Consider the following 21,696-nt stretch of genomic DNA (forward strand, 5'->3'; position numbering starts at 1 on the left):
TTTTCCACCAAATACTAGACCTAAATATTTTTTATTTCTTGCTTCATTATAAAAGCTTTTGCCTCAGAAAGATCATATTTTCTGGCAAGCTGAATCAATTCATCTTTTTTTCAAGGAATCTAACTGTTCCTGGGTAGGATTTGAAAGAAAGATCTCCACTTTGGATGACATTTTAAAAAAGCCTGTTGATTTCATTAAAGATTTCAAAAATGTGAAATAATACTTGGGATTTTAAACATTCTGAAACTAGAGGAATTTAAATTTCAAAAACGAAGTTTTCTGAAATATTTTATCCAGAATTCCTAATGGAAAAGAGTGAAGACAACAAGTTTTTTTAAAATTTAACAAATAATTTATTTCCCTAGAGTACATAGTGAAAAATGAGAAAAAAATACCTTATGTTGTTGCGAATTAAATCCAAGTTGTAATCCAAGAAGTAAAACACAAGTCATATCAATGAAAAGTTCTAAGTCAATCTCAGTTCAAATCCAGATGAAATTCAAGATGGAAGGCGATGACATCAGTAATAGTCAGCATTGCACTGATGTGTCAACAGTCTCTTGTTGAATCACAGAAAATGTTATTCAGTTTTGAATTCCGCATAAATTCCAGTGAATGTCTTCCAAGAATTATGTCAGAGCACTTTTGTATTTCCAGGGAAAATAATCACTTGAATTCAATAATTTGAAGAAAATAAAATTCAGTCCAAACTGGACACAACATAATATAACTTAATGTGTCAAATGTTTTAAGCCCAACTGAAAGAATTTTTATCAAAACACCAGTTATATGCCTAACTAAGATGCAAAACAAATTCCTGGATGGGGGTCAAAAGTTCATTCTTCTGGAAAAAATAGAAGTTTGTTTACCAATTAATACATGAAATAAATCACATGGTTCATGTATGACCATGACTCAACTTAATGATTCTAACTTTGAGAAAGATAATAATTTTTTTATATAAAAAGTTGTTTACCAAAACTTTCACTGATTTTGGAACATGGTCAGAAACTAGATACAAAGTTTCTATTACTAGTTGTTTACATAAAAAAAGAAACTTCAATTTTAAAAAAAATAACAAATTTTTAACAATGTCAAATCCAGTAAACAATGTTACATTACAATAGCATGTAATGGAATTTTAAAAAATTAAACAAACAAACAAACAATTAAATTAAATATACCTAGCAAAAGTACAATCATAACTTATAAAGTTTAGAAATGTACTTGTTGACTTCAAAACAAAACTTACAGAAGTTTATTATTTTTACTTTTAAATATTACAATTTGCACTAATTTAATATGAAATTCTTGACATGGGTTAATGTCATGGTTTTGCATGTAAATTATTGAACTTGTTTAATAAATTTCATAAACAATTATGTGAGATCTTAAATTTATTTCCTACCAATTTGTTCTTTTCAGCCTAGAAGTGTTGACTCCAGAGACTTTAAAGCAACTGCAAGAGAATAATGGATTTACGTTTAACACTCGAAGGGGGACGGCTCATTTCTTCAGTTGTGATGCTTTGATGTCATTCTTGGACAGGAATGGACTGTCTCATGTTATTCGTGCCCATGAGGTGCAAGAAGCAGGATTTCAGGTGCAGCAGCAGGGAAAGCTACTAACAGTATTTTCCTCCTCGCATTACTGTGGTGGATCTAATGAGGCAGCATGTGTTCTTGCCGATAATTTTAAACTGCGGATGATTCGGATCGACACATCTTGAAGAATTGGACTTGCATATTTGTAGAAATGGTGGAATTGAAACATCATAGAAAAGATTCTTTCAAGCTAAAAATCAACCATGACAGATTCAGTCTACTTTTTTTTAACTTTAAAAAATGTTGCTCCAAATTTAAAATCCTAATTAAAAATGTGAGTTGTATCTGACTGAAAATACTATGGATAATGGTTCAGAAAATGTTATAAATTCATATTGTTACCAAAGATTTTTTACTGAGTCAGAAGTCCACAACATTTACAGAAAATTGTAAATATGGTAATTTGAAATGGCTCAGATTTTATTCTCCCAAAGTTTTTCTATTCTTTGATGCTAAGTGTAAATTTGATGCAAAGTGTTTAATTTGAGTCATCATCCAAGAACTGCATGTAGATTGCTTGTTGTATATTTATACATATTTGTGTAATTATCTATCATTTTGCCACTTACAAAATTTTAGCTCTACTGGTAAGAGACCAGGAGAACTTATGGGATGGTGTGCTGTTCATTGTCTGTCCATACAATAACACAAATTTGTTATCAGTTCTCCTTCTAAGCTGTCTGGAGAATTGCTATGAAACTTTACACGCATTCATTTCATGGTCTAGTTGATTCTAAGTAAAAATACTGCAGCTTTGACTTCAAATAGGGTTAACATAGCAGTAATTTTGAAAATCATTTTATTACTATTCCTGAAAGTCATATCAAAATGGGATTTAAGCTAAAAGACTTATGATGTCTAGTTGGCTCTGAATTAAAATGGTGCTGATCTGATGTCCAATATGGCTGCCACAGCAGCTGCAGACCTGCCAACCCTTATGATTTTGCCAGAAGTCTTACAGAAATTACCCTTAAAATACAGATTTAAGGAATAAAAGCACAAATTACAGAAATTCACTTGTTTGTGGTAATATCTGGATACTAGCTTGTCCTTGTTTAATTCAGTTTCAGGTTTTAAATTAAATTGAGTGGAATTGGTCATTGAACTAGACTAACTTTACCAGAGTACCTCAGGCACTTTAAATTGTCATGGGACTTTAACCAGAAATATAGTTGGCTCTAAGTGAAAATTATGCCAATCTGATGTCCAATATGGCCACCAAAGCAGCCAGCTTGACAATCGTGTTATTAATGGTGATTCTGAAAGGGGTTGTCATATTAACATGGGGTTTTTGCTGAAAGACTTCTTGTGATGTCTAGTTGGTCCCAAATGAAAATGGTGATAATATGGCATTCTTTCCTCTTACGTTGATCAATATTATCATTATTTCAGTGCACAGATCCAACTTTGTGGCCATTTGGTCATAAACACTAAAGAATCTTGTCATGGAAATTAAGAAATATGGAAAAGGCATTGATCCTAAATGAAAATGGTGCAACTCGGAACAACCAGTATGTATGCCACACTAGTGATCTTGAAAATTTGTTATCACTACACCTGAATGAATGGTTGTATCAGCATGGAGTTGTCATTAAAAGACTTCTTATGATGTCTAGTTGGTCATAAATAAAACTGATGCTGATCTGACTTCAAATATGACTGACGCAATGCTCATCTTGAAAATCTTGTTTTTGCTACTATTTCTTGATGGCTTGTCATATCAGCATTGTGCTTTCATCAAAAGACGTCATATGATGTCTGATCCTTAATGGAATTCGTGTTAATCAATTATCATATATAGCCACCATGAAAATCTTTTTTATCACTACCACTTCAAAATGGAAAGTCATATCAATATAGGTTTTCACCATAAGACTTCTTTTTATGACATCTTTGTAGTTCTAAATGAAAATAGTGCCTGTTTGACATCCAATATGTCCACCATTGCAGCTAATTTGAAAATCTTATTATCACTATAGAATATCAGGGATGGTCTCCACACTCAGCAGTTAAAAGGAAGAAATGGTCTCATGTTTGAATTCCTGGAAATTCTTTTCTGTCAGTAAAGCGTCAGTTTCGTCAGGGCATTTTTGTTTTAGTATTATGGAGAAAATCATCTCTATCTTTATAACATTTTTTGTACATACCAGTGTTTTTTTTATTCAACAGTCATCTTTTGTGTACATTTGTCTCCCAGTAATGATGTGAATTTTTTATTATGCTGTAAATTGTTTTAAATTTGTTGGTGTAAAATTTCATGGCTTAGTTACAAAATGCATATTCTAGGATACTTATTTTGATGGAATTGTCATGTTAAAACAAAAAAATATTAAGTGTTAATATATATATCTCTAAAAAATATTATTCTCCTATACATTTCTAAACAGACCACTCCGATGGCCTAGTGGTTAGAACATCCACCTCGGATGCGGGAGGTCTTGGGTTCGATCCCTGGCTGAGTCATACCAAAGACTTACAAAAATGGTACTAACAGCTGCCTCGCTTGTCACTCAGCATTAAGAGTTTAGTGTTAGGACTGGTCGGCCTGGTGTCAGGATAATGTGACTGTGTGGGACATCATGCTACATGTCTACGAAATGATGCCCCAGTGCTAGGCATCACTATAAACTGCCTCACTGCAGACATCATAGCGATGTGACTGAAAAATTGTTAAAGCTACATTAAAAATCCAAATCACACACACAGACACACATTTCTAAACAAACAGGCTTATAACCTGTAGTAATTAGGTTTTGGTAAGTTATTAATTGCTAACACTTAGCATAAATGCAGATCTGTATCTAAAAGAATGTTGACATCCTGGTGCACAACATCTCCTTAATTATTATGAGAAATATAAATTGCATAAAGTAGGGGAAATATAATACAGAAAACTCTCCACATGCATTATTTGTCAAGGATTTGGCGACATTGAAAAGTCAGTGAAACCTGGAGCAAGTCAACAGACATAAATGATTTCTTATTTACTTCTGCCCAAGATGAACACTGTGTCATATACATTTATTGTGTCCTAAATCTGACATACATAAATGTTTAACAAAAATGATTACATTAAACATTTCATTAGCTGGACACTGATTATCTGGATTATTTGCTTGTAATACTAATACCATATCTCCCAGAATATTTACTTATTACAATGTACATGTATCTAAAAATTGAACTAATTTGCCTGTCAGAATGCAAACATAGAGCAACAGAAATCAGAAACACAATTGAAATAATCTCATAGAATTATAATTACAGTAGTATTATGAAAAACTAAAGGCAGGGAGAAACTATTGTTTGGTTCGTAAACACCTGGTTGCTGGCATGTAAGGCAGGTGACCATTATGAAAAGGATATATATACAGGGATGGTCCTGGGTTTTAAAAAGTTGTCGCCAAAAAAATCGCCAACCTCAGTATTTTGTCGCCAATTTTCAAAACATTTCATTAGAACAAGTAGTGAATATTTTTCCAAGTCTATTAATGTAATAGGCAGTGAAAATTGAAAAAGATGGGATAGTTATTACTTTATTGACAACAAGCAATACATCCATAGTAATACAAAATAAATCATTACATGACTGTTTTGCACTACTTCCATGGTCTTTGCATCTGCATCACCATTAGTGCATATGTATAACTGTTGTCACCTGAAATAAATGCATTATCAAATGTAAAATATCTACTTTCCTGACATCTATAGTCTCTTTTTTTTTATAAATAGAAACATCAGGTATTGAACAAATCTACATTATGTATATTATTTTCCAAATAATAGTTTTGTAAAGAACTTGAGTTAATGACATATTAATACTAAAACCCTATGATCATACTTTGCAATGTAAGATAAGTGACATATAATGTGACCGTTGATTTCATGCATTCAGTAATTAAAGCCCCCCCTTAATGGATAGCTTCACAAAGTACATCTCCGTCAACCAGGAGTTCAGACATTTTTTTTGCCACGCTTTACATGCTTTGGTTGTAGTGAATTGCTTCCTAAATCCCAAGAATGATCACTGAATGCTGTAGATTATTTTCTCGACAAGCAAACTAGGATCACCATTCCCACCAGTGAAACTTACATGAGTCAACACCTGGCATTAATGTACCGTATATATAAGCATTAATTACCATCATTAAACTAAATGAAGCAATGAAGAAACATATCACAGAGCATATGTGGTCCCCCTAAAAATAAATCAGAATAAATATGTTATTTAGTAAACAGTGTTATATGCATATACGAGTTAACAATAAGGAAATAAGGTTGGATATTAAATGTGGGAAGTAGTTAATTCCATTTATGGTAGCTTGAGACCACATTTGAACTGTTAACATAAATTCACACCCATTTTAGGCCTTGTTAGTTATAACAAAAAGGGGCATGGTTTATTTGTCAATCAGTTGCTAGTGCTTTCACGCACTGTAGAACAGGTGGTTTCTTTTGAAGTATGCCAAAGAAGCTTGAGTCTAACCTTTAGCTATTGTGCAGTTTGGGCACAGCTGATTAGAATATAAAATGGGGGTATGTTGGGAGGGGGGGAATAATGCATTCCATAGTGAGAAACGGCGTGTCTTTTGAGAATTTCACATGTATTGGACCCAAAAAATCTGTGAATATTGAGTGAAAACATGCTTAAATATGCCGCAAAAAACATCCTGATGGTAGGTCCCAATCTGCATGTTTTCGGATTCAATCTATTAACCTGGTTTTTTAAATGATTTATTTTTTGCATGACATGCTAGAGTAACTGATCAGTATTAACTAAATTTATTCAATGACTATTTGAATTCTTTGGAAATCTTTCTGTACATTTGAAACTTCAAGACTGAAGGTGCATTTTTCTTTGGAACATATTCAGATTTCTTGGAACTATTGGAATTGAAAGGACTTTTAAGAAATAGGAATTCATTCACCATGCTATAAGTTAATTTAATTCTTTCACTCCTGTAATTTGAGAAATGAATTTATTTTGCTATTTCTTCTTGCGTAGTTTAAGTCCCTGGAGTTGTAACACAGGATTGATGGCAAAAGTAAAAGAGCAATGAGCAAAATTAACATATATTACTTACCCTGCCTGGATTCCTGTTTGGTGACACACTCCTTCTTCAAAACATCACAACCAGTTATAAACGATTTGATTTGTGCCTTGATACATATATCACAGAACATCTGATTTTACTTTGTATCACATCTCTGCCATGAACGCCCAAGTTTCCAGCTGTCGAGAAATTTTCTGGAACTTTTGATCCGTTCATCATGATGTGGCATTGCACTTGATGCATTACAATCACTTCATGTAGATGATGTTGGACTGTCAGGTATAACATCAGGTTCAGTGACTGTGTTGTCTGATGAATTTGCACTAAATCCAAATGCTATTAATTCTGCTAACTTACTCTTTGGATGACAAGCAACATCTAACTTACATTTACCCATGATAAAGTTGCACTGTTGACAGTATATAATTCTGATTGAGATTTTTTCCATTTGCTTTGTATTTATACACAGCAATCAGTACTTCAAAGGTAATAAGTTTTCTCTGAAGTTTCAGCAAAATTATTTTATTGGTATATCTTTAAAAAAACCAACACAAGTATAGCCGTTGTTCAGTTTATTGTAGCTGTTTCTGTTCATGTCTTCAGAGGTCGGTCGATTGTAGGTATAGTCTGGTAGCATGGCTGAGTATCACTGCATACAGTACTCAGGCCAGATGTCAACATAAGTGGATTATGATGTAACAATGCACTGTAAAGATGGGTTTGTCAGTAGGAAGAAAGGATTTGTTTAGGTAACAGATTCCAGTGCATTGTGTATCCAAGTTTGTGGCTTCCTTTCATGGTCCCTTTGAATGTCTTCACCCCAGATCCATGATTGTATGTACAAATTAAACAGACAAAAAGGTTGTCGCAAAAAAATTGTCAGATGGTATATTTTGTCGCCAATAAGGAACAAAAATCGCAATTTGCGACATTGGTGAAGCCCAGGACGATCTCTATATATCTACAATCCCTGTATATATATATATCTATAAATAAAGATACATATATATATATATATATATATATATATATATATATATATATATATATATATATATATATATGAAATTTGTTTGTGGGTAGTGGGATGGATTTTGGATTTGGAATGGCTATGATAAACAGGTAACAGCTCACTAATGATGACTGTTAGGACAGGTGTGTGTGTGTGTGTATATATATATATATATATATATATATATATATATATATATATATATATATATATATATATATATGTGTGTGTGTGTGTTTCCCAAAATATGGATATGATACATCTGTTATGAAAGTTACAAGGAAAGGGAGAATGAAAAGCAGCGAATATTGGAGATTAATGAAGGAATCTACTCTTTGTAAATTTTGAATGAAATGTGAAAATTGTGCATTATTCAAGAAACATATAGCATTATGTATGCATTAATCATGGTAATAAAAGATGTATCTTAGTAGTATTGGGGATGTATCTTCACATTAAAATATTTACTATAGTGTAATTATTTTATTATTATGTTATTTAGGTATGTCATTCAGTTTTGCAACTTTCTAGTGTATTGTTTATTTTGCCTAATCCTTTCTTATGCTTTATTATCAATAACTTAAGATGGATTACATTATCAGGCATTCTTTTTATGAAATAAAAGATTATAGGTATTTTCCCTTATTAATTTAGTTCTCATGCAGCTGCAATAATTTATGTTTTCAAAGTTAAAAAAAAATGTTTGGTCCTTTTTTTAAATCTTGTTCAGCCATTTAGGTTTCAGATCTAGTGACCTTGCAGTTTTATTTCTTGAATGTCATCTAATTAATTTTTATTTGTCTAATTAAATGTAATTATTTATTTCTCTATTACTTAGTAAGATTTGTATCTCCTGAATTAAAAATTTCTTTATTATTCATTTGTATTTCCTTTAAAGAAAAATAAGATAACCTTTTTGCTCAGATCTCTATTAAAAGAATATACAGTACTGGTCATTTATCATGAACTGAACTTCATAATTTGGAATATCATTAACTTCATCATTTGGAATATCATTAACTTCATCATTTGGAATATCATTAATTTCATTTGGAATATCATTAACTTCATCATTTGGAATATCATTAACTTCATTATTTGGAATATCATTAACTTCATTTGGAATATCATTAGCTTCATCATTTGGAATATCATTAACTTCATCATTTGGAATATCATTAACTTCATTTGGAATATCATTAACTTCATCATTTGGAATATCATTAACTTCATTTGGAATATCATTAACTTCATCATTTGGAATATCATTAACTTCATCATTTGGAATATCATTAACTTCATCATTTGGAATATCATTAACTTCATCATTTGGAATACCATTAACTTTGTTTTGATAGTAAGTATTCAACAAGTGTTATATCTGAAAAGATACTTATTACTTGTTTTATAGGGACCCACAGTGGTCTAAAGCACTCACCGTTATGGATCACTGCCAACTCACCTCTGTCTGCATGGGTTTGAGTCTTGGGCTCGGCCAATGTGGGTATGTGAGAAAGCTTGCTGGAGCTTCTCATGGGTCATTAGTTCTTTCCTGGGTTATCCCCGGTTCTTCCTCCACCAATGATACTGGCTGCCATGTGTAGCCTCTCTTATGCTGATAACTGTTTTTCCTTTGTCATTGTTTCCAATGTTGTATAATAAACATATAAGAGATTAACCCATTCTAAATCCAGATTAATGATTTATATGTCCAGATTCAATACGTGCAATATTAATATATGTAAGCACATATTTGGAAGGAAAAATAGGATCCTGATAGTTTATTTCTACCTCTGCAGGTATATCTTTCTTTTCTCCACAAATTTCTCTCCATACATCAAAAGTCCAAATTTGTTAGTAACATCAATAAGCTTATCTCTAGTCGGGTATTATTCACCTTAACATATATCACTGTGTTGGACTTTGACCAGATTAAAACCTGTCTCAGTAATTAAGAAATTATCATGATAATCAGTTAAATTTGCCTTTATTAATGAAAAAGGGGCCCCGAGTGGTCGAGTGGTCTAAAGTGCTTTCCGTTACGGATCACTGCCATCTCACCTCTGTCTGCATGGGTTCGAGTCTCTGATTCGGTTAATGTGGGTATGTGAGAAAGCTTGCCAGTAGCTTCTCGTGGGTTGGTGGTTCTTTCTGGGATTTTCCTGGGTTCTTCCTCCACCATTAATACTGGCCGCCATGTATAGCCTATTGTCTGCTGAAAATGGCGTTAAACCCTACAACAACATTAATGAAAAAATTTGGTACATTTTATATAGGCCATATATAATAAACGAATGTTTTTATTATACATGTTCAGATCTAAAATCATATTTCCTTTTGCATTCTTTTTAATATTCTTCAGTTTAAATTCAGGATGTCTGCTGAAAAAAATTGCCACTCAAATTATACTTAAAATTGCTTTTTATAAAATGCAAATATCACCACTAACTGCATTCTTCCTTGTACAAAACATGTATTTTTGTTAAAAGTAGAACAGAAATTTTGTTTTTGTTGTAGGAAATTTAGGATACAATCTCCTCTCGGATTTACCTCCTAAATCCATGACAGTTCATAGATGCAGTAATGTTGTCAGCTGTTATTGAGGATTACAAATTGTTTCAGGTAGGAGACTAACCTGAAGCCAAAACATGTGGTTACTCATTATTACATGTGGCAAATACTTTTATTGCAAATTTGTGGAATAAAAACAACGCAATGTTAAGCATTCTGAAAGCAATTATTACACAAAGTTTGGATGAGTATTCAAGAATAAATAGAAGACAGAAAAAGAACAGCGATGTAAAGAGAGGTATGAAATGTTACCTCCCTCACTATAAGAGAGCCATTTCAGTAATGCATATAGGCTAAATTTTATTTGTATGTTTTTGTTTTCATTTAACTAGATTGGCAAATAATAGTTACAATAATAATAATATATAATAATAACTATCAGAATATAAATATATACACTTTTGATCCTGCAGTTAGACAAAATATACTTTAAACCTTATTTTGTCATTTGTTGATGCATATAGCAGGTTTAACAATTAGAATGTCTACCTTCACCAGGAGTGGACTTAAAACAAATTGCAGCAAAATAATAATTTTATGAAGAACAAACAACAAACTAACAGTATGAGAATTATACAAACATTCCATATTTTACTAGAAGGAACATAGGAAGTTCAAATTATGAAGCAGCTTAAAGAATAAACAAAATAAATTATAACCTGGCACAAAATAACCAAGTATAATTAATTCATTACAACAGAAATTGATAGCAAACAAAACAGTTGTTATGTAGCATACATATAACACTGAATGAAGACAAAGGAGATATGCTATGCATGTAGTAAGTAAAATGACATCATCATCTATATTTACCACTCTGGTGGCCTTGTGGTTAGAGTGTCTGCATCGGATGCAGGAGGTCAAAGGTTCGATCCCTGGCCGAGTCATACGAAAGACTTACAAAAATGGTACTAACAGCTGCCTCGATTAGCGCTCAGCATTAAGAGGTTAGTGTTAGGACTGGTCGGCCTGGTGTCAGGATAATGTGACTGGGTGGGACATCATGCTACATGTCTGTGGCATGATGCCCCAGTGCTAGACATCACTATGAACTGTCACACTGCAGACATCATAGCGATATGACTGAAAAATTGTTAAAGCTACATTAAAAATCCAAATCACACACACACACTCATCTTTATTTACTAATTGTTGAAATGATAACTGTAATTTACCTGAACAAGTTTCAAAATTTGAGATGAAAATTTGACAAACAGTAACTTAGAATTGAACTTGTACATTCCATAATATGATGTGATATGAAGGGAATTCCGGATTCAGACACTTCAAAAAATGTAAAAAGTATGGACAGTTTCTAAATACCAGTCAGTATTACTTTTTTTAATATATTTATGGAAACTATCCAGCAATTGAGAAAAAAGTCTCACACTGAAGAATTTTTTTTAAAAAGTTCAATATTACCATATTCTTTTCTGCCAGTTTTTATTTGGTTATTAAACATGGAAGTTACCTTTGATGGTGTATAATATATCCTTGCTTATAAGTCGAGTCAAATTGCGTACAACAGAGATCCTGATCTGCCATATAATGCACCTACAGTTCAGGGTCTATGATGTTTGTTCAACTGATTACTCCTAACAAACTGCACATAACCAGATCTGCTGGCACATTTTGCGCTGGCAGACCTGGGTCTGTGCAGTTTGCAGTTGGACTCATAAGTGAGTATATACAGTCTATAAATTGATGTAGAATCAGTGGATTCCAATTATCAAATGCATGATATATGTATATGCTATTGTATTATATTATGTGATGTAGAGGATGTTTTATATACAAAAAAGACATTTAATATTTTTAGTATCATACAGTGTGTCATGTCAACCAAATTTTACAATCAGTCATCCAAAATGGAGCTTGGATCAAACCACAAAACTCTTTGCGGGGTGTAATGAACAAAATATATGATTGCTTCATGTTACGACAAATGAAATCATACAACAAGCTCAATTCACATTCAGGAAATTTCTTTGTTTTGTATTGAATTAACAGTATTGTAGAATCCTACAGTGTGCCTAGTTGCCGATAATCTTGCCTTGTTTTTTAAAAGTCTTAAATATTATAAGAAACATCTAACCAGAAAATGATTGTTGTCTGGCAGTTTTAGTACAGAATAAGATATGCTATGTTCATTTTTCCTTGAATCTTTCCACAGGGCATAATTTTACCAATTTGATTCATACTTGTTCACATGGGAAGTGTTGGAATTATTTAATCTATGTCTGGCATCTAGGGGTATGGGAAAAAATGTGTACCATATACATTGGGTTTTTTTTGGATAGCATTAATAGGTATTGCCCTATTTATTGTGATATGGTGGAACAAAGTAGGGGAAAAAAGTGACATTATTTTTCTCAGTCTGGACATATCAGATCTCAAAGTTTTTGTAGATAATATGTGTACTGGTATGTTAATTATCAAACAGAGTTTGCCTAATCACGTGATTGTTCATATAGTGCTTAAGGATTTGTGTTGAGTAAACCTTTTTTTGTTAGTAGGTTTCTTTGACAAATACATGCACAGTGCAAAATGAACTTGATCATATGTAGAAGTTTCCCATGCGAGAACAACAGGCTGCGTAAAAGATTGTTTAATTGCACCATTCTAGTCTGAGTCACTAATTCCATATATCGCCTAAAGGGATAAAGATAACACACAGCCATAGCAGCCAAATATTTTGGTGTGATCAGATTGGAATCATCTTTGGCCTTTCTTGACTGGAATAATGTCATCTTGTCTGCATGTTTTGTTTATGCTCACAGTTTTACCAGATTTGTAGTTTATTCACTTTTGAATTGGGTAAAGTTATAATTAATATTTTTAGCCTTGAAAATATTTCTACACCTAAACATATAGTCAGAATTTATATAAAAAATATACTAGTGAAATGGCAGTTGAAAATTATTGTGTAAAAACAAAACCAACCCCAAAATAGGCAAGACTTTTTGAAAATGAATGGCAACTTTGCCACTGACAAGTCATGACTGGTGGCAATGGAATACCATTATTCATCAATGATCTGCAACACTTTTATTAGTCACAATAAAGATTGACTTAGTCCCGTTGTGTAAATCATTGACCCTGATATGTATGATTTGGTGGGGGGCAATTTTTTTCTCTATTAATACTTTATGCTATGTAGCTCTGTTTCAGTTATGTTGTGAGGGGAAATGGAAGCCATGTGTTCAAATAACATTTTGTTTATTTTGTGCTTAAGCCAATTAGCATCTTAACAGGATCTTTGCAATCCATAGATGAAAATCTGCTATGTTTCACCCTTGGCTGCCTGCAACAAGATTTACTCATTTCTCATGAATATACATCAACAAAAATATGTCAACAACACAGTGATACAAGCTCCTACACACCAATGAAAATGCCTTTTTATTGATCAGAAAGTGACTGTTTGGAAGAGAAACTTTGATTGGACTACAAGAATTAGTTGAGCAGGTTTATTAGAAATCATGAAATGTTATAACAAGCAGCTGATTTTAACCCATGCTTGCTTGTGACAACGAATATTGAATACTTTAAGTTAGATTTCAGGTGTTGAATTTTACAACAGTGTGTTGAATGTTACAATAGTGTGTTGAATTGCCACTATGCAGTTTTTAAAGATCATTGTAAATCTTGCTGCTAGTCTTTATTTTTCCATTCACATAAGAAAGCTTGTATTTGTAACAAGAGCTGGAAATCAAATTGTAATCAGATACATAGATAGGTGGCTTGATGAGTAGACAATTTTATATACTACTATTCAGGGATTTTTCTTCTTCCATACGTCTTATGACCAAAATTATGCTGATTTTTAATACATGTTCAGCCCCCTAGGATAGTTAACATAATCTGCTTTTTATATTTCAGTCAGTGGACTTGTTAATTTTTTTAGATCATGTAAACATGTAATATGATCGACTTTGCTAAGTTCTTAGTAATGAAAAAGACATTGTATCACTACTATGCTAGGTGCATATACCATATATTTACAAAACTAATTTTAAAGAATAGTAGTAAAAATTTGCATAAGCTTAAAATATTGTAAGATGAAAGAGAGAGAGAGAGTGAAAGCACTGTTAAGAATATACTGAATATTTTCAAGAGATTTTTAAATTTTCAGGCTTGTATCTGTCATGAAAAATATTTGAAAAGGTACATATGTTTATTTTGAAGCTATTCATTTTGGAAAGAGGAAATTGTACATATATTTTATAGATAATTGCATATTGTACAGTGACATATTTTGCTGTATCAGTTATTTGTTTCTAAAAGTTCAGTTGTTGTCAGTAACTCTTTATCATTTATAAAAATTACAAATTATGTTGATGAATTAGGGTATTTCCAAGTCAGATTATTTAGACTATGTGCTGAACAAAACTTCAGAAGCATGGAAACCAGGCAGAAAGCTTGGCATCTATCCATTCTAAAAAAGACATAATACAGGCAGTTAAAGCAGTGACAAAATAAATGTTTTTAGAAAGAACCAAATTTTCCAATATTTTAAGAAATAATACTACTTTTAAAAAATGTAATATTTTTTACAGGTGCATTTTTTTTTTAAATTTGGCTTCAAATTCACTTTAATATAGGCTATATGATTTACCACTGAGAATTTATTTATGTGGGTATATATTTATATATTTTCATGGTTTGGGAAAAATCACATTTTTTGTGGGTACTTAAATTTGTGGATTAAGGAAATGGTCATATTGTTTTCACCAAAGGATTATTGTTCCTTGGATCTTTATATAAATGGTTTGTAGCAGTCATGAAATTTAAAAAAAATTGGTATTCCATGAAAAATAGTGAATTCATTGTAATCACTTACGTCAATAGCATACATCGTTTGAATCATAAAACTGACATAAACTTGCATTATCATTTGCAAATAAAATGCATGTGAAATTCAACTACTACCAAAGCCTACACCTGAATGTGGGCTCAAAATTTTAATTGTGATTTCCTCTCTTTCATGTATATGTTAATTTTAAGGTCAAAACTGTTTTTGTTTATTATGCTAGAAATTTGGGGGGATTACTACTGTTGTACCACAATTCATTAAGGAAATGTAACGTGTGCATTTGCTATATAAAAAGCTTATTGATTACACCTGCACCACATTAATTGGAGACAACTCGACTGGGAAACATGCAGACTAATCAGTAAGTTTCAAGGCTGTTTTCATTGTCTTTGAAATTGCTGTGGTGGTTTCAACAGTGTTAAATATGACAATCAGCCAGCAGGGTATGACTGTTTAAAGCTTGAAAAATTTATGTACATATCAACATTTTATATTATGGTATCCTGATTGCAAGTTGAGGGACATGGTGGTGTTAGTAAGTAAAAAATAATTAGTGTAAGTAAGTAAAACATAATTAGTAAGTGAAAAATAAATAGTAAGTAAATTCATTGCTAGTCAGAATACTTGTATCAAAGTTTTGATAATTAGAGATCATTCAAAATATCAGGCTGGATATAGATGTATGGCCATTATTTTATTTACTTACATTTAAGATCTTTAAGTCTTGTGCACAAAGGAATGTTTATGCTGAAAACAATCAAAATTGTACACAAAAACTAAAATTTTAGCTGTTCATTGTTTCATGACACAAGGACACAGTAAATTCTGTTTTGAAAGACCACTCTTATGAGAGACCACATGTCTTCATACACTATGTTTTTAGCAGAATGGTGGTCTTGCAAGACAGGTTCTCCAGTACTTTATATTTTTTGCTCATGACCAACTTTGGAGATTGCATTACTTACATCTTCAGAATATCATGTCGAATATATAGTAATATGACAAAGTACAGTTCAGGGATTCTTTAACAGTTCACCAACCTTTATATCAAACGAGTTATGGTATGGTTCTACATGCCATGTGCCCCTAAGTAATAATTACCTCTTTAACTTTACAAAAAATGCTGATCTGTCAAGAATTTGGTTGCTCTAAGTCAAAATAGTAACACAACTTATAAATAAACATGCAACCAGATTTGAGAGAAAATGTTCTTGTATCAGTACCCATTTTCTAGAAATGTCAACAATCCACACTGTATATGGTCATATGCAACTAACAATAGAAAATCAGTCAATGACTACTCAAAAGTCACTTGACAAAATTAAACAAATGTTTCAAAAGAACATTCTAGCAACAACAACTGTTAATTATGGTATACTTCAAATGTAGACATCATTACTAAATATAGGAGAAACCCTGAAACAACTTTTTCTAATAAGAAAATCATCGATCAGAAATCGAAATGAAAGCATCTTGTCATCAAGCCTTACAAGTTTGTTTGTTTATTGCTATTGTAAGTGGCAAAAAGCATAATTTGGGCATAAAAAAGTGTAATCTGTATATTACATGCCAGAATTAAAGCATGCATGAAAAATATACATTTTTACTATTAATCCGATTCTGCATGTGGTCCAAATTCTTGTCACAAAGGGCAAAATCTATATGGATTAGAGCCAGAATACAAACACAAGATATACTGAAAAATTATTTATATTCAGCACTCACTTCAACTAGCCAACATGTGTAACTTTCGCTGAATGATCATGAGCTGGAATTCTGCAATGATCTTGATCATGTGCTCAGAATGCTGTATTACATTACTCTCATATTCTTCTCTTAAAGTTTGTAAAGCGGTGTTGATTTGTCATGTTTTGAAGTTTGAAAAGACCCGTCTACTGACTTACATTTGCCATCATATAACATCCACGACTCACACCATAAAGCATTTCATTTACATCTGGCACTATTTTCTTTAAAAAAATGTAGACTGGTTCACTAACTAGCTAGCTTATCAATAAAATGAATCTGTTAGAAGAAACCGCATCTGTTTTCTTGGAAATGGGTCATAATATAAATAGCAAATAAGGAAAGTATTCTTAACGCTATTCTTATGCAGCGGCGATCTTTTTATTCCCATTTGTTTGACTGATGATAATATACAATCAGTTAATGTAAATATATTTGACTGTTGGATCACATTTTAATCATCGTTTTCCTTTGCCCACATCTGTGCATCAGAGCACAAAATTTTTAATTTGACCCCCAATTCTGATACTAAGGATTTGGGTTGGCTTTTCTTTACTCATTCTGACCTCCTCTTCTGATATCAAGGTGATTTTTGACTCTAAATGATTCACTCTTAAGGGAAACACTGATATAGTCTAGTATATTCCATGAATTGTATCAAATTATATGAATATATTTTTCTGTAAATACAACTCTCAATCAAACAAAACTATAATTAACGTGAAAGTAAAAAGTATATATATGTAATTGAGCTGAAAGCTGCATTTTAGTTTTGATGCTAAGAAATAGGTACAGGACAGTTACCATCATGACAGTTAAACAAGCATACTGTATTGTATGTAATTTTTGTACCTTATGATTTTGGTATACACAATCAATCCATGATAATAAATATGAAAATTGTTTGTTAGGTAAGTTTTGGTACAGAAAACTATTTTTCATGCTAATATTTTGCTAAACCTTAGATACCTAAGAAAGTGATTATCAACAAGTACTGTGTCATTAATTATGTCATTAATTATGTCATTAAATTAGAAATGATGATAAACACTATTTAATCAAACAGATGTTTGAGTGATCATTGGAAACATTTTCAGTACTGTATTTCATGTAATTTTCATACACAAAAACATAATTATTAATTTCAGTTTACGAAAAATTATTTGTAAAAAAAAAAAGGGATCGTACCTGAACAAGTTCTATGGAACATACACTACTCGACAACCTAATGGTAGAAACTAAACATATATTTTCTGTCTCATTCTGCTCTCAAATCAGAACTCTAATTACAATAAAAAAAGTACTCAAAAAGATTTTTGTTGTTATTAGTGAGAGAGAGAGGGGATAATGTCTTAGTGTGCAAGCTCGTCTGCATTTAGAGCATATGTAGCTGTTATGTTGTGTAATGTTGGCAAAATGATTAAGATGGTTTGAACATGTATTAGTTATGGGTATTATTTATTGGTAAATTGTACGCAACGATATGAGACCACATTGTCAAAAATTTAAGTGCAACTTGCATTTTTACAGCAACAATAATCTCATTATCAAATTTCATTACAAAATACAGAACTTGAAATCACGTTTTAGTTATTGCGCGTGCACGTGTGTGTGTGAGAGATGAAACAAAATTTTGTCAGTCTACAAGACCACATTTATTCAGGCTGGTTTTTATTTGTAGTTTTTGCAAAGAGAAAAAAAAGAGACTATTTTCAATTACCTGATGATTATGATAATCCTCATGTATTATGACCCTACTATGTTCCATTATCAATAAACACTGCTAAATCAACCATTCTTGTTTTAATTACAATGTACATTGTCACAACAACCACATGGCTATGCAGTGTTATTTACACAGTAATTAAATATGCTTAGTGCATTGGTTATCCAGTTGAAACCAGATTGAGGGCAAGAATGGACAGAAGAGGTCAAATCAGCGAGGCTGCCAGTAAGGAAATGAGGCTCTCTTTAGGGAAATGAAAATCTGTCAATGTGCTATTGAAGCCATTGTCCATACAGCAGATGTTATAGGGGCATTACTTGTTATTCAAACTTTCCAATAAAGATAATGGGGTATATCGTAGAATAGATCTGCAATAAAATGATAATTATATCCAAGTCAAAAAATAACAAGCACTTAAAAGATAGTATATGTTTATATATGAATCGATTTAACAAAGTCCATGACTTTCAAATTTACAATGGAAAATTACAAGGCTTTTATATTTTATGTTTGTACGAATATAATGAAACAATAAGATTAGTTGACCAATGGTCTGTGGTCTTCACGTTTGCATGTACTGAGATGTAATTTTTGTTGGATAAGAAAATGTCCAAAGGCTTCTGAACTCGTTTTAAAATGCACGTGGCGTTTTGTTATGGTTACGGACTTAATAAGGAGAACTAATTAATGATAATATTTGAAGGTATGGTCTGTGAAGTCCTTTGTCCATTTGTTAATAAACACCAGTAGATATTGTAATGACAATAAGAGAGCAGCTTATGCACATGGGCACCCGCAGGATTGTTTGTGGGGGTGGGGGGGCAGTCAGTCATGGCCAGGAGAGTTAGTACATTAAGCAGTCTGAAACTAAAGCTGATATTTACTAAGCATTTCGAACTGAATCAATATCTGCAGTATGATTTGGGGGGGGGCTCCCCCTTGACTTATGCTGCAGGTGCTCATGCTTATGCATCAATCATTGTATTTTCTCACCAACAATTATTGTTTTTGTAAACGTAAATCTTCTTAGCAGAATTTTTATGTCTGATAATTTAATGGTTTTTTTCTCAAAAAATACAAAGTGATATTACAAAAAATTATGATACATTTAAATAATTATTATTTTGATAAATGGAATGTGTACGAAAAATTAAAGGGTACGAAAAAATACATGAAATATGGGGTGTGTGTGGGTAAAATGGTTAAATGTGCATATTTTTAAAAACGTGGACAGGAAGTGTCTAACACATTTTCTTTAAACCCAAATATTTTTTAATTATAATAAATGTATATAAAATTATAGAATTTAAGAACATTGTTTATTTAATAAACTATTAAGCACATACCGATTCATCTTACACATTGTATACAACCCGTTCTTTTTAATATTTTGGTCATTTTTTTTACAAAATTCCCCACCTCTACCTGTTGCAGGGAAAACATATTTCGAATTGTGACTTTATACATCTTAATCATGACAATAACATCAAGTGCAAAGTACCATATCATTCATGTTTCACTGATGTCCAATTAATCATGACAATACCATCATGTGCAAAGTACCATATCATTCAGGCTTCACTGATGTCCGATTAATCACGACAATAACATCATGTGCTAAGTACCATATCATTCATGCTTCACTGATGTCCGATTAATCGCAACAATACCATTATGTGCAAAGTACCATATCATTCAGGCTTCACTGATGTCCGATTAATCGCAACAATACCATTATGTGCAAAGTACCATATCATTCAGGCTTCACTGATGTCCGATTAATCATGACAATACCATCATGTGCAAAGTACCATACCATTCATGCTTCACTGATGTCTATTAATCACGACAATACCATTATGTGCAAAGTACCATACCATTCATGCTTCACTGATGTCCAATTAATCATGACAATAACATCAAGTGCAAAGTACCATATCATTCATGCTTCACTGATGTCCGATTAATCACGACAATACCATTATGTGCAAAGTACCATACCATTCATGCTTCACTGATGTCCAATTAATCATGACAATACCATCATGTGCAAAGTACCATATCATTCATGCTTCACTGATGTCCGATTAATCACGACAATACCATCATGTGCAAAGTACCATATCATTCAGGCTTCACTGATGTTCGATTCTCGGATAATACTGCTTGCAGTGAAACTTCATTTTGGATATGCCTAATATAACCCATGGAAATGGCATATAACTCCCATCTTATTGCCTGGTTTGTCACAGATTTAGTTTCCCTGCAATAACGTTTCAATAACTTCACTGACAAATTTAGTTTGATCCTATCTAAATATGTACGGTAGACTGATGCCAGTTAAATTATGCTGAGAGGAAATATAACTGGACAGTTATAATTTGCTCTTTTAACCCCTACATTATGGCAGAACATATTGTGTTATGATGTCCAGTCAGCCATTAGCTATTTACCAATTTGGTTCTTGAAAATAACTGCAATTGTCCACCATCTACAGTTACCAAACTTTATGGGTGATTGAGTACAGAAAAACCATCAATTTCAGGGTGATAGCTCAAGGTCACAGTGACTAAAATAAGAAAGTTGGTTTCTATAAGTCACTTACTCGATTTGTCCACCATGTACAGTTACCAGACTTTGTGGATAGCCTCCACTTGGGTAAGGAAAAAACCCCTATAAATTTTGGTGTGAAAAGCCATTATCACTGGGACTGAAAGATGATAAATGTTTCTGCACAATAAAATTAGTTGTGCATCCCATACCTGGACCAAACATTGTTGATGAATCTCACTTGTGGCAAGGAAAAAGCCTATCCACCATGGAGTAAAAGGGTCAAGGTCACTAGGACCAAAAGAAGAAAAATGATTTCAACACAGTATCATTATTTCTACACCACAGACTTAGACCAAACATTGTGGATAGGTTGCATTTGATAAAATAAAGAAATCTATTGGTTTTGGGGTCTAAAGATCAAGGTCACTGACTGAAAGAAGAAAAATGGCTTTTACATTATAACTATTTCTAGACCATGTATTTCGTATCTTGACCAACATTTGAATACTCGCACTTAAGGTGTGGAAGAGGCCTATTGAAGGGGAGGTGGGGTAAAAAGGTTCAAAGGTCAAGGTCAGTAGAGCAAAGAAAAATGGGCTTTGCAGAATAAATTT

At 32.3% G+C, this 21,696-nt stretch overlaps 1 protein-coding gene across 4 annotated transcripts in view; it reads left to right on the forward strand.

Moving 5' to 3' along the window:
- The window catches only part of LOC149775678 (uncharacterized), a 103,984-nt gene extending 85,389 nt beyond the window's left edge, over nucleotides 1-18,595 (forward strand). For all 4 annotated transcript variants that reach the window (XM_089944497.1, XM_089944500.1, XM_089944499.1 and 1 more), the window contains one exon: nucleotides 1,426-18,595. In XM_089944497.1, the coding sequence (XP_089800623.1) occupies nucleotides 1,426-1,729 (304 nt within the window). In that variant the 3' untranslated portion in view covers nucleotides 1,730-18,595. The remainder of the gene's footprint in view (nucleotides 1-1,425) is intronic.
- The last annotated feature ends 3,101 nt before the right edge of the window (nucleotides 18,596-21,696 follow it).

Source organism: Sinohyriopsis cumingii, chromosome 19 (assembly GCF_028554795.1).
Source record: "Sinohyriopsis cumingii isolate HCF-2022 chromosome 19, ASM2855479v2, whole genome shotgun sequence".
Taxonomy (NCBI): Eukaryota; Metazoa; Mollusca; class Bivalvia; order Unionida; family Unionidae; genus Sinohyriopsis; species Sinohyriopsis cumingii.